Source organism: Hypanus sabinus, chromosome 12 (genome assembly GCF_030144855.1).
Source record: "Hypanus sabinus isolate sHypSab1 chromosome 12, sHypSab1.hap1, whole genome shotgun sequence".
Taxonomy (NCBI): domain Eukaryota; kingdom Metazoa; phylum Chordata; class Chondrichthyes; order Myliobatiformes; family Dasyatidae; genus Hypanus; species Hypanus sabinus.
This window is the reverse complement of record NC_082717.1, coordinates 77486846-77501970: the sequence shown is the minus strand read 5'-3', so window position 1 is coordinate 77501970 and position 15125 is coordinate 77486846. Positions and strand designations below refer to the sequence as shown.

The 15125-nt window shown below is 42.5% G+C and overlaps 1 protein-coding gene across 4 annotated transcripts; it reads left to right on the top strand.

Annotated features, from left to right (window-relative positions):
* Positions 1-2007: 2007 nt before the first annotated feature.
* bmp2a (bone morphogenetic protein 2a) lies at positions 2008-10613 on the top strand. Of its 4 annotated transcripts, none has more exons than XM_059986247.1 (3): positions 2008-2680; positions 5880-6253; positions 9413-10613. In XM_059986247.1, exons 2-3 carry the CDS (start codon positions 5887-5889, stop codon positions 10255-10257), a joined length of 1212 nt encoding a protein of 403 aa, XP_059842230.1. In that variant the 5' UTR covers positions 2008-2680; positions 5880-5886; the 3' UTR covers positions 10258-10613. The 4 variants fall into 4 exon arrangements, with proteins under 4 accessions (XP_059842230.1, XP_059842231.1, XP_059842234.1 ...); XM_059986248.1 differs by lacking the exon at positions 2008-2680 and adding an exon at positions 2721-4309; XM_059986251.1 differs by lacking the exon at positions 2008-2680 and adding an exon at positions 4346-5192.
* The last annotated feature ends 4512 nt before the right edge of the window (positions 10614-15125 follow it).

The following is a 15125-nucleotide window of genomic DNA, read 5'->3' as shown; positions in this document are numbered from 1 at the left end:
TTAACTTCTCTCTTCTTCTTTAAGACTCACTGTATATCTGTCCCGGTTTTGTATGACAGCACTACTGCGAACACCGTAAGGCATTTTACTGCTTTGAAGTGCAATAGTAGTTATTGTTATTATTGAACTATGGAGCTTATTCTTCTAAAGTTGTTGTCATATGGTGAAGCAAGCCTTTTAGCCACCATATATCTCTGCCGAATATTAACGATCCATTTATACCAGCCTCCCTCTATACTGTTGATAACGTCGGTGATACCTGCGGACTGCTCCCAGTACATCTTCAGATTGTGTTGGTTGATTATGCAAACGCCACATTTCACTGCATGTTTCGATGTACATGCAATAAATATAATGAATCTGAATCTGTTTCTGCCTCCACCACCGTGTTCCAGCTTCTATTTACTCTCAGATTGTTCCCCAGATCCCCGCTGTACCTTCTACCCCTTAACTTTACATCTTCTGGTTTTACCACAGAGAAAAAAAAGTTCCTCGTTGGCATTTTAAACATGACCCTCATAATATTCTAGACCTCACTGAAGTCCCCCTTAGCCTTCTCTGCTCCAATGAAAACAAATCCGCCCAGCCTTTCCCGCTAATTGAAATAGACCACCCGAGGCAACGTCGGTTGAGGTCCTCTGCACTTTCTTCAGTGAAATCAAACGCTCCCTTTTGCATGGAGGCCAGAACTGTATACAATATTCCTGCGGCCGTCTGACCGACATTTTATGCAGTTGCATTATAACCAACCGCCCCCCTGCACTTCTCTTTGTATTCAGTTTTACCCTGTCTCCAACAGCAACCATTGGTCAATAAAAAAGAGGAGAGGGGGTGCATTCCTAGCCCACTAAAGTGAAATACTGTATGGCACTAAGTTAGTGTCTGCGCCACTGCGCACAAGGTATATCCGCCATAAACAGAATTATTGTTGCACCTCCAGGAAAAGATGCAGGGACAAATATTGCCCAGTCCTCTTGATAGAAGCCGAGACCCATGGCGAATGTTGTATGTTGCCATCACCTCCCGGACAAAAAGAAAATGTCCCCGAATGGCCAGATGTCACAGAGCAAAAAGTGCTTGGCTTCCATTTCCCAGATTCCTGCAAGCGTTACATATCACTCAAGTACGACTTTTATTTTGTTAAGAAACGGTATTAATACCGGTTTTGTCCGGGAAGAAAGTTGAGTTTCAATTTTGGTTTTAACAAGCCGAAACAAGCAGTCAATAGGAACCGATAACGCATTGTCTCCACACCCAGGCATACGGCGAAGTATACCTATGCCTTCGACTCTTCACTTCGGTATTTCTGATAGTGAAACCACTATGCGGATAATTTCCCGAGCCCAATAGGTATTTGTTCATCATTCCCAATAACGCCAAAGACCCATTTGACCTCTGGAAGGACCAAAGTAGAAAGAACAGTGCTGTTGTCACCTCAAACAGCGTGTACCACCACAGAAAGTGAACTTCTCTGCCTTGGGTGAAATGCGATATCGTGTTGTTACACCTGACATTTTTTGATGATTTGCAAACAGAAGGACTGCGTGTCCTGACACCAGGGAGAGCAGAGGAGGCCACGTCCCGGAGCTCTTACAGTCCCCCCCCCCACCACCCCGGTTCTTTGCGTTCACTTGACCGCTTGGGGACAACTCGCACGGTGTGCATGGTGGCGGTGGATTTGCACGTATATCACGAAGAGCGCCGAGTTTGAGTGGGAATAACCACAGTTCCTCCGCCTACCAAGGTTTTATGAGATCTGATTGCGTATGCGGTTGAGTCTATCGTTTTACACAAAAGCTACGAGTGAAGTATATTCATTTACTGCCTATTTATTTCCCGCGTATTTTCTGCCCAGATGCCCTAAGGCAAGGTGTAACAGGAAACACAACAAGTGTTTAAACAGAAAGAACCAATAATACGCGACATCAATCTATTTTCAACTCGGACAGCCAACGTGACTTTATTGGATTTGATTAAAAAAAACCATGAACCTCGGAGATTTATCTGTTTCTAAGCAGCCCTTTCAGTTTAGATCTCCCTCTTTAAAGCCCGGAGTTTCCCAGATGATTTTTTTAAAGCTGGATGTTTTTTTAAGGTTCTGACTGTTGGCGCGTAAGGTCGCCTCGCGTAGATTTTCCCAGGATTTATAACAAGTACAGTCTCTGCACGCGTTCCACACTCAGCAGTTCTCGCTCCGTGTCTGACGGAGAAATCCGATGACAGTGTGCAGGAACCTCTCTGTGTCACAGGCACTGCAACAATCCCCCCACCCCTCCCTCCCTGTTTACACTCGCAAAAACACAGACCCTTTTTAACACAAAAATCCCCCTGTGATGTAATGACGTTATATGAAGATCGTCTCAAGCGAGTGAGTCACTGCGCTGTAAACATTCCCGCTGCCAGCCACAATATAGGAAGGCGAAAGGAGTTAAGTCAAGAGAGTGTGAAGTCATCCGCTTGGAAGAGTTGACTAGGTGCAGATGGTTTAAACCGGGCGCCCCGACTCTGTTCTGGCTCCTCGCGCATCCAAGGATAACCTCCGTGTCTCCGAGATTCGCTCACCCAGTGAAATGGTTCGCCTTTCCTTCTCCGCACTTTTTCAGCTCTCGCTAACCGGAGCAGCCGGATTCCGGCTTCTCAACCGAGCAGCCGTCTGATCTAATGCAATATTCCCAATCAGGTAAGGAGATGGCTGAGATTTACTTAAAGCGATAAATAAGATTGAGATTTAACTGCTGCACACGGGAAATTAAAACGCATTGAGCAATTATATCGGTTAATCCTAGCTTCCAACTAAAACTCATGACATTATTTTAAATTTTGATTTACTTTCCAGGACTTTTTACTAGTTCAGTCTTTTAAATTCAGTCACATTTTCTGTTCCTATAAGAACTCCTGGATATCCAAGAAACGCCGCGTCCCATAATTGTTATATTTCCCCGTTTCATACACTTGTTCTCCTTGCTTTTCCGTTCCCTCCCTCCCTCTCTCTACCTTTTCAGTCACTTCCCTGCGCTTCGGCAACCCGCCCCCCTGCTCAACATTCACACCTGAATAAATCGTTTTTTTAATGGGAGGAAAGAAATAAAGTTTTTTTTTGCAAAGGCGCTAAACTACAACGCGGAGGGATGAGGGAATGATCCGATCTGAGTTCTCCGAGTCTCCAATGATTTGACTCCTCTGAAAGGGAGAGTCATACAAAGGAATCGTTGTTGCGGAGATGCGAAGTCCAGCATTCAACGGTTGTTCGCAACCCATCCTGAAGTTGGCGCTCTTCGCTCATACCTCTGCCTCTCCGTTCTCGGCAGCATGTCAGACCTGACCTTGTTTCGTTCCTAATTGATTCCATTATCTATCCAGGACACACAAGTGCTTTCTCGGCTTCTTTCCCCGCCTGACGTCTTCGCTTCGATCTCAGGTCTATATTTTACCCTTTCCTTGCAATGGGCCAGATAATTAATAATGTCCACACGTGTATTATTTTCAATGTCTGCTACCAATAAAAGATTAAAACCGAGGAAATGGCCCTTTATTTGTTGTTTGCCATGTTCCTCCCTTACACTTCGTCAGGTGTGTCGTGAAGTGTGAAGTTTAGCAGCTCGCTGTCCCAGTAACAAGTGGGCCATGTACACTTTGAACGTTGCAGTTAAAAATACGTCCTGATTAAAACGAGCGAATAAAGTGCAGAACTACAGCTGGAGAGAAGCAGTTGATTTATAGGTTTCTTTAAGAAAAGTTTGGAGGAAGTTGACCTACCATTTAAAAGGATGCGTTTGAGTCAAGTGTGTGGTTCTTCGGGGGGAAGTTGGACCTTGTTTCTATTCAAAGTTTGACTTCTGAAAGTTAAGCTCTGCACAAAAGCAAGTCATTTATAATATATGAAACGAGATCTTCACGGGTCTGCCCTTAAAACCCACCGCCCCAGAAAGTTATAAAACACGCTGAGTACATCAAAGTCTATCGAGCAGAGAACACATCGAACGAGTCCGGGCTCTGAAAGAGTTAAAATACAAAAGCGATATTTAAGAGCTGCGTGCGTGTAAGTGTGTGCGTTTTAGATGCATTAGGGGAAGTTTTTTTTTCCGAAGCACTTTTCGTCTCTCCCCCCCCCCCCCACCTCGCCCCGAAATAAATGCGAAGAGCAATTTGTTCCTGCTGCAAGCATTTTGTTCACAGACTTCCCAAGGATCTTTTGAGCTCTGCCAAAGACAATCTATCGCTATGATCTGAATGTCGAGTCTGTGTCAGTAATCATTACCCGGTTTGATTGGCAGAACGCTGCTTTGGCCCGGGAGTCATGGTATCAGAGGTATATGTAATATTCAATATATATTGTATCGAACTATTATTCAATGCTCAATTACTATGGAGAGGGAGTCCTGCCACACGCCGAGAAAACTTGCCAGCTAAAAAAGGCTTATTGTAATCACCCACACACCCTAGATTAAATGCATAATAATTCGCATATCTATAAGGTCGATCCTGTCAGGAAACCGTGGAGCTTTTCTTAATCGTTTTGGCATTATCGTTTAGAATGCACTGGGATCAGCTGCTTGGCATTCTTTCCCCTTCTTCTTCCATATATGTTGGTCATTTTCAGTCTGCACTTTGACTGAAAAGGCAGAGGAGTACAGATCCTGCGTGTGATCGGTTGGTGGTTGTGGTTGCAGCGAGACTCATTAGCGCGGAATTGACGGAGGAGTAATGCGATCAGCACAGGTAGTCCCCGTCCGATCGCGGGACTCACCGGCACACCACCTCCGGCTCTCGAAGCTGGAGTGTGCCCGACAGAGCGAGTACGTGTGAGAGCGGCGTCACGTCCCGAGCACTTGGTGAATTCTGAAGCAATCAACCTCCGGTGGCCGGGAGAACGGCCGAAAAGGGGAAAAATAAACGAAGGCTGAACGATCTCCTGAAACATATTGCCCCCCTCCCAAACCAGATGTTTCGGCGTCTTATGAGTCTTGTTTTCCGGAAAAGAGGAGGGTGGGAAAAGAGAAATAGGATCTAACCCCGAGATTGGGCCGGCAAGAGTGCGGCACACTGTTTTCTACGGACGGGGGTGGGGGGGGGTGGTGTTTGGCGGGTCAAGTTAATAACTTTTTTAAAGAAAACTCTCAAAGACTTCACGCGATTAAATGGACTTTTCGGCGGTGCAGCTTCCTGTGAATTGGTCGGCTGCTTAGTGAAAGGTAAGCGGGTCCTGGCATTGTGTAGCAGCGCGCCCAGGCACCAGCAGTGGCGAAGACAGCACCTGTGCGTCTACTTCTCAGCCCTGTGATTTGTCCCATCCCAGACACAATAAGTTCAGCAAACGTAAACAACTCCTCTCTCTCTCTCTCTCTCTCTCTCTCCCTCCCGCTCTCTCTCTCTTCTCCTTCTCCCGTTCAAACACACATTGATGCACACGTGTGATTCGCCCGCTCCCGTTCACCTTTGTTTTTACGTCTCTTTCGCTTTACTCGCTGGACTATCACAGAATTAAAAGAAGATGCGCTCCCCTTCCTTCTTCTGCTCGCACCCCGCCGCACAACTTCTCACACTAGCAATCTAACTGGTAATTGGTTTATTATTGTCACATGTACCGAGGTACAGTGGCGTGACTAATTAAAAATTCGAAGTTAGTGATTGTTCCTCGATTTCCTTTATAACCATCCTTCTTCCCTACTTCCCGTCTGGCTGTCCCTTAGTCAGCAAGATCTTCTTATTTAGTGTGTCTCTCCCTTCCTCTCTCCACCCCTATATCTGCCTACCTGTCGTTGAATGTATTCCCCCTCCCCCCAACCCCACTATCTGCTCACCCTTTTCGTGTTTGTGTGTGTTTTCCCACATGTAGCACTGAAATAACAGCTCCCCCCCCCCCATGTTGCTCCCCGCAGAGACACGATGACGGCCGGGAGACGTTCTCTGATGGTGCTCTTCCTCTGTCAAGTTCTGTTTGGAGGCTCAGCAGGGCTCATCCCCGAGGTCGGCCGCAAAAAGTTCGCTGAGCACCAAGCCAACTCGAAAGGGACGAGTCCACTTCAAGCCGAGGGCATACTGCAGGAGTTCGAGTTGCGCCTGCTCAACATGTTCGGCCTCCGGCGCCGCCCTCACCCCGGCAAGAATCCGGTGATCCCGCAGTACATGGTGGATCTGTACAAGCTGCACGCCGGCGAGGAAGCTCACCATCGTGAGGGGAGATCGGTCTTGTCCCATTTCCCCGAGAAACCAGCCAGCCGCGCCAACACAGTCAGGAGTTTCCACCACGAAGGTAAGGCAGAGTGGCAGCGAATTTGCCAGGTGTCCCCAGTTCGCACCCTGCTCAGTTCTCTCATTGTAGGGGCATCATAAAGACTGGCCTACCAAGCAGACCTATGCAGCGTGTGTGGCCACATAATAACATCCAACATGCATATTAATATTTGTAAGTGCAGACAGTTTATAGGAGTGACACACGCGCGAGCACTGCGCAGGAATTGTGCTATCAGCATTTTGGCGTGTAACTGAACTGAGGGGTAGAGTTACTTGATTTCAGGCTCTTTTTTTTACAAGTTGCATTTCCTGTTGGTTGGGCCTTTGGGTTCACAGCACAGTCAACTCCAAAACAGGTAGAATACGTGATATCCGTCCCCGTACCAATCTTACCCAGCCTCCCCCCCCCCCCCACATCGTCTAAATAAATCCACTTTACACGTTGCCAGCAGACCGGCGGAGCACCACTGCTGGACCCGCCGGAGGAGAAAATGCAGATTACTCTGTTGTGACAGTCAACGTTTTGGCAGTATTATTGTGGCATGAGTTTTGTGGACTGTTCTGGTTAATGGTTTGCAGGTTTTATGTCGTAGGCACATTTTTTAGAGCCAGATAGGGCATTCAACAATGGGCAGATGTATTTATTCTCTCCAGAACACCTGAAGCTTATCTTATCTGGGGTTTGTGGACAGGTTTCCCGGCATTTGCGTGCCCCTAGATGCCTTTGTTTTTCACGGGATGTCGCATAAATCTCTCTGTCTCATATGTACGGGACTTGATACTTCCAATCCTGACGAATGCTAGCAAACCGGAGAATTAATCTTTTGTTGTTCACACGTATTTTTCAATAATTGATGTTGATTATCTGTAGAGACTAAACTGTGATAATTTGCCGAACATTAGAACTTTTTTTTGAAGATAGCTCGGCCTGTGCTTACCTGGGGATAAAGTAGCGGCAGGAGGAACCCCTTGACGATATTTGCTGGTTCCCGCGCCGGACGGATAAAATGTGTTCCTTTCATTACGTGGGTTAACCCGTTTAAAAGTTGAATTCCCATTAATTAGGCGCAAACGTTGCAGATCTTTCAAAAGTTCGTCCCAAAAGGATTGAATACTAGTATACTTGGTTCAGAAGCACAACAGTTTTATTTACAGGAATGTTAGATCTGCATCAGCCCCTCCCGAACAAAACAGAAGGACGTCTTAATAAATCCACTCTATTCAGAAGAAGTTTGCTTCTGATGTCAATCTCGCGTGTTGGAACTTAGATGTCTCCCGGGTCCTAACGCCCGCGAAGCTCTTAGTCACGAAAGCCGCTTCTTTTGCTTACACGAAGTTCAATTTAAAAAAAACTGTCTTGGCTACCCAAGTCCAGACTGTAGCCACATTCCAGGTTTTGATTTTCTTTTTATTTCGAAACCACTGAACTTTTAATTACAAGAAGCCAAATGAAGTTCATTTATTTTCAGGGAGACCACTCCCAGCTAAAAACAAGTGTGAAAAATTACCATGTTATTAAGGCTGAAGCGTATATTCTTAAACAAGCCCAGGTATTTATAGCATTTCCACGTGATGTTAACTCCATATTCCACATTTCAACAGATGTATACAGGAGCATATTAGCAATGAATAAAACAATGTGGCATGTTTCCAATGTTAGTGGAACTATTTTCAAATGGCCTAGAGCAAACCCTTTGAAAAGTAATTACATAATATGGCACAATCTCGGGTATGGACCAGAGTGTTTACCAATTGGTGCATTTGTGGTGTCCAGGGAGAGTGTGGTTTGGATCAGGGCTATACTACACTTGCGATCAAGGGACCCCTTCGGCTCATCACGTATGACCAAGTTGGAATGAGTTCTCCTTTTGCTATTATTTCTTCCTTGAGTCTAAGTGAGGCATTGCGAAACACTGAAGTGTGATTCCAGACTCCAAGCTCAGTAAATGAACTTTGCTAATTTTTGCTGCTTTTCAAATCAAGTTTTTGGGTGATTCAGTTTGGATCCCCTGCACAGACATATCCTAACAATTTGTAAACATTCCTGTGGTTGTCGTATTTAAGCAAAATAAGGGCTTCAGTCAAATACTAGTCATAAGTAGCATGAGCTTCTGGATATGTTTCCTCTTCCTAATAGTTGAGGTTTCAACTAAAAATAAACAGATCTACTTAAACATCTCTCATTTACAACCCGTCCTTAAGCAGCAAACATCATTTCAGAACCTACAACCTGAATCAAATGGGAAGAAAAATACACAGCATTTGAACTGAGTTTATAGCTGGTTTGATCTTTGCTTTTGTACATTTTTCGCATTGAGAAGATATGTAGCAAATAGTATTTTATTAGTGAAGATTAGATGAGAAAATAGAGCACGTCTCTTTATTCAATGTACAACCATTCCTATTGACTGTCATTGCTGTTAATCTATGACATAACATTTTACTCAAATGAGATGTGCAGTCTGTTTCTCAATCAATATTGGACCTGTTTTGTTTTCTGAACACTCAGTGACCACTTAATTAAATATCTCCTGTATCTAATAAAGTGGCCACTGATCACATGTTCATGGACTTCTACTGCTGTAGTCCTACCAATTTGACGTGTTGTGTGTTCAGAGATGCTCTTCTGCACACCACTGTTGTAATGCGTGGCTATTTGTGTTACTGTGGCCTTCCTGTCAGCTTGAGCCAGGCTGGCCATTCTCCTAGTTAATGACCTCTCATTAACTAGGCGTTTTTGCCCACAGAATTGTCTCTCACTGGATGTGTTTTTTTTTGTTTCTGTGCCATTCTCTGTAAACTGTAGAGACTGTTGTGCATGAAAATCCCAGGAGATCATCAGTTCCTCAGATACTCAAACCACCCTGTTTGGCACCATCAATCGTTCCATGGTCAAAGTCACATAAATCATATTATTTCTCCATCCTTATGGTTAGTGTGAACAACAACTGAACCTCTTGACCATGTCTACATGCTTTTATGCATTGAGTTGCTGCTGCATGATTGGCTGATTAGATATTTGATTTGACAAGCAGGTGTAACTAATAAAGTGGCCACTAGAATAATGTATCTCAACATTATTTATCTCGATATTATGTATTTCATCATCGTGTTAGGTAAAGTTACCTCTGAGCCTTGAATGTGTCTGACAGTGGTTCTAATGTCTTTCCTGTAACAGAACAAATGGAGGAGTTGCCTGGAGCCAGAGAAGAAACAACACGCCGCTTTTTCTTCAATTTGAACTCTATACCCAAGGTGGAACTCATCACCTCAGCAGAACTGCGGATCTACCGTGAGCAGGTGCGAGAGGCCTGCCTGAATGCCAGCGGTGGTTACCATCGCATCAACGTTTATGAGATTCTCAAGTCAACGGCGCCGTCTAGCCATGATCCAATCACGCGGCTGCTAGACACAAAGCTGGTGCGCCACAATGTGAGCCGATGGGAGAGCTTTGACGTCAGCCCTTCTGTGATGAGATGGACCGTACAGGGCCAGCCCAACCATGGGTTTATGGTGGAGGTCATCCACTTGGACCAGGAGTGCAAACATTCGAAAGGACATGTCAGGGTCAGTCGGTCTCTGCATCAGGATGAGGAAAGCTGGCCTCAGATGAGACCTTTATTGGTGACGTTTAGTCACGATGGCAAAGGACACACTCTTGAGAAGAGAGTGAGGCGCCAGGCCAAACACAAGCAGAAGAAGAGACTCCGGTCTAGCTGCAAGCGTCATCCTTTATATGTGGATTTCAGTGATGTAGGATGGAATGACTGGATAGTGGCACCTCCAGGATACCATGCTTTTTACTGCCAGGGAGAGTGCCCATTTCCACTGGCAGACCACTTAAACTCAACAAACCATGCTATTGTGCAGACGTTGGTGAACTCTGTCAATGCAAACATTCCCAGGGCGTGCTGCGTCCCAACAGACCTTAGTCCCATCTCAATGCTTTATCTTGATGAACATGACAAAGTTGTATTAAAGAATTACCAGGATATGGTTGTAGAGGGTTGTGGATGTCGTTAAAGCAGGAAAATTTATCAGAGAACAAAAAAACCTTGACACTTTACTCTTTCCCAATGAAGACACTATTTATATAAAAAGAATTAACAAAATAGGAACATCTATTTTGAAAATATATTTATGTCTACTTAAAAAGAAATTGGGAAAATAAATATTTTAATCAGAGAATTGTTCCTTTTAAATGATGTTTAATTGTATTTCAGATGTACATGTTTATATGGGTTTAACCCCAACATATGAAGTATAATGGTCAAATTCTTATTTTGTATTTATTGCTATTGTAACCACTTTTAGAAAATAGCTAATTTGTATTTATATGTAATCAAAGATAAATATAGGGTTTGTACATAAATCGTCAATCCACATCTGTCTGGAGTATATATGGTTGAAAGAAACCTTGCAGTGAATCCTTTTTTCTCAGCTGGGGGCAGGCAAACTAAGATTCTAAAATGTTTCAGAACGTGTACCAACGTGAGTCCCATCTTTTCAAAGTGTTTTCTGACATGTGGCACATTAAAATTTTTGGCATAGCAATCTTGAAAAGCTTACCGATAATAAGATGAAGGGTTTAGGGATTGGAATGCATACAAAAGTAATTGTAGCAATGTCTAAATAGCAAACAGTGTAAAATAACACTGGGGTTGTTTCTTGTAGTTTACAGGTGGTTAAATTAGATAGAAGCCAGAGGCAAAATGGACCCGTTATTCAACTTCTAGTGAGATCAAGCGTGAATGCTTGGAAAAAATCTTAAAGCCCACCTTTAGACAGAAGAAAATCTACCAATAGAAGGCTTCAAAAGCAAATGTCAACCTGGTTCAGTGGTAATGCACAGGTCATTGAAGCAGTAACTCATGAGTTCAAGTACCCGTTCAGGTTTTGTGCGATTAGCTTGATTATATTTAGAGAGTCCTGCAATGTTGGAGGTTCTGTCATTCTGATTTAGTCCTTAAACTGAGGTCTACCATCTTGCTGAAGAGTATATAATCCTCCTGTAACACCATTTATAAAAGGCCAGAGCATTCTGTTGGCATCCCACCCAACATTTCTTATTCAACCAAAGCAGATTATTTGATTATTTGTCTCAGTGTAAAGTATATTCATCTGTACAACAGCAATGTCCAACCAGTCAACAGTAATTTAATGAGTAGGAAATGCAAAGAGACATCCCAAAAAACTTTTAAAGGCCATGGAATACAAATGAATTCGTATGCAATTGCTTGTATGTAGAGCCCCTTCTTAGAAATTCCTTTTCATTGGAAGATATTTTAGACATGCTTTTAGATTCAATTCCCATTTCTTCCTCTCATGAAAATGCTTCACTCTGCTCCCTGTGTGGGACCTATTTAGTTACCTAATATTTATTGCTCCATTTTATTTATGACATGCAAGACTTAATAAACTCATGACCCACTACAACAATTAAACATCCCAAATGAAGCAAATGAACCTTCTGCATTAAAAGTATGAAACACATTACTTGATCATAAATTGGTTTCGTTATTTATACTGAGAAAAAGTGTAAAATAGTTATAACATTTATATCTGGTAATAGTTGAGGGTCATTAGATATAATTTATAAATATCTTGTATTACACCTCTAGAATTTCATAATCCTGAGATCTGACCATATTTGCATCGGATGGATAACCCTAAAATGTAAACCTTTTCAAGGTACTTTGAGCCAGAGGTACATTGGAAATGCACTTCCCAAGAATTCATTAATATTTACCAGGAAGGAAAACCAGCATGGAAAGCAGATGTACTTCTGCATGCCATACCATAGTTCTCCCCACCCTTGTCATTCTCATCAAATTTAACAAGCTCATCAGAGGTTCATAAGAATAGCAATTCCTTGAACCTAACAGCAGAAATGCACATGAAAATAGTTCTGATATTTATGAACCATTATATTTTCAGAGAATACAATCTGAATGAGTCACCGAGAAGGTTAACATTACCTTTTGACCCTGTCACAAAAGTGATTGCTTATCTACACAAAATAACCTCTTCGAGTGAATGCATTTATCAGCCTCATTGTTTACCATGAACTATAGTGCTTCCACAATTTACCTTCAACCTAAGCATCTCTAAACACAGATTAAACAATTAAATGTAACTCAGTGCAATGTCAGATGTCCTTGCACAAAGCCTTAAGATAATTTATAATTTTGACCGCTTCACTTGCCAGAAAATATGTCTTTTTTTACGTGTTAACTGGGGAACTAATTTTGTAGCTTTCCTGCAACATGCTGACCATTTCCCCTTATTCATCTACAGCTCTGGAAAAGGCTCATGATGAAATAATCAGTGCTGTTCAACCAGCAATTTTCTATGCATTCACATGGTTGTGTACAGAAATTTACACTTGCTGGAATTTGGAGGGCTGTTAGCACCCATCCCAAATGGACTAGGATAAGCATATGTAAATCAATTCAGAATCTCATGCTTTGACTAACTTTTAGGGGAAGAGGAGGTCAAATATATTCATTGAAGTGCCCCAACTCATGTGCATTCTCATCTGTTTTATAAGAAAGCAATTTTCAAACTGGGTTAATTTCTGTTCCAATAACCTTAGAGTCCCTCAGTAAGGGTACATGGCATAAAAAAGGTTGGGAACCACTGTCCTAGACTAATAAGTGTGATGGATAGATTTTAGAGCAAGCTTACTCTGCTTGAACCAGGACTCTGTAGAGAGAGTTTTACTAAGACCTAGAAAATTTCTCTACCGTCCCAAATTGGTTCCAATACAGAGTAGATTACAGGGAGCAATAGTTTGATTGGATAACTTATTTATAAGATTATAATGTATATTTCTGCTGGTAGCCCAGTTGATGAATGTACAACTGAAGCTCAAAACAGCAAACTGATCCCATATTTGATTCTGGCCTGTGTAAAGTGAGCTAATTTCACCTGAAAGGTGGTAGCATGAATGCTGAAGTGTCCTCAGTATTTCTGGGTTAGAAAGCGGGAGAGTGCTTTACTCTTGTCAACCACTGCCATCTTCCAGCGATCCCAGAAATGAATAGCTTGCAAACCTGAGACTGGTAATTGGAATTGCCATAAGGGATGTTATTTTGGGTTTGATAAAGGCCCAGACTCAGATTCAGATGTAAGGGTTGGGGGTGAATGCAGCTAGCTGTAAGAGGGTAGGAGTTAAAAACGGCAAGATGAATTGTATTTTTGCTAAGAGTGAAATACTTGCACCCTAACATCAAAGAATTAAGTCAGAAGTGTGTTGTGGTCCCTATTGACAGCAGAACAGTTGAAGTTTGCTCATCGTGGAATATAGAGCAGAGCCATGGAAGATGACGAGATAGCACAATATAGTGTCAGGATTGTCCTGTTTGGTTATTTCAGTAGATTGGATAGTAAGGACTTTGTAACTGTGACCAGGTAATGCTTTGGTTTGCATCGTATCTGGTAGGCACAGCTTTCAGAACATAAGAATATAATTGAAGATAAGTATTTAGAATATTAAAAACCTACTGAACTGTTTTCTATTCTCTTTGATGCTAAGAGCCGAACATTTTATTTCTGTCATACAGTAGATTGTTGGATGTGATATAATCATTGGAATGGTTTCTTACCAGCAACTTGTTTTTTAGTACTGCCTGGCAATAGAACAGGGTAAAACAAAAATCTCTGTATAATCAGGATCCTTTAGATATCCCATTGATAATTCTTGACGAGCCAGCTAGCCAACATGTATGCTGTACTTGCATACTATTGACGTGTAGTTACTGAGAAGATTTCCAAAATTTAGGCAAACGGTAACTATTAAATTCAGTGTTATCAACCACTAACATACTTCTGCGTCACAGGGAGAAATATGCATTTGGGTTTAAATAAGATTTAAAATTTTAGTTAAGGTGCAAGTCTGTCACTGTCTGTTGATGGTTACTTGGTCTCAATTCAAAAACATTCTTTTCAGGATTAATTTCAGCTTTCCATTTTGCTGTGGGTAGGGATTTGTTAATGATTGATGACTCAATTTTTAACAGTATATCTAATGCAAACAGTGATCAAACCTTTTCAGAACGTTGTACTCATTAGGCACTGAAATTCAACTATTTGTGACTGTACAGAGCAAAGCTATGAGGCTTATTCCCAGTATGAAGAGCTTGGGTATGATATAGAGAGGATTAGGCTTGTTTAGCACCAGAGAGCTTATCCTAAAGGGGTAGAAAAGATTGTTAGGCATTTAGAGAATCTTACTTCACATCAAATAGAGGATTCATGTTCAAACTAGAGGAGGTACTTTAGGATATCAGGAACAACTTCCTCACACAAAGAATGGTCAAAGTGTGAGATAATCATGCAGATAATGTGATGCAGGACAAAGCTCAAGAATCTTAAGGAGCAACTGGATTGTTAGGATTTCACTGAACTAAACAAGGCATAGAATAGACCTGTTAGTCCAATCTTGTAATTATCTCCTCATCCTGTAATTATCCTGGAATTGCATGATCTCACAAAATAGGTTTCCCAACCAATTAGGAAAAGCAGATGTGATGAAAACACACAAGGATAAATTGCAATGCATAGATTTAAAGGAACCTTAGAAGTGGGTGGGGTGACGTCATTTGTAGCTGCCTGTCCTGCCGATGGGAAGTGGTGAACGGATGCCAAGCCTAGATGTAATGTTGGGGGAAGTAAGCTGAGATGAAGAAATAACAGGAGGAAGATGCCTGCACTTTCTCCACTCATGGATTCAGTGCTATAAGGGATTTAACAGCTCTCCATTAGGAAGGACACAAACTTTGTTGCAACCACCCAAGTAGAGAAGTGAAAATTGCTCCAGTTTCTTCATTCCGCTTCAATTCTGCCCTCAGGCATCACTCCCCAAACTTATGCACCTTGCAGGAATACAC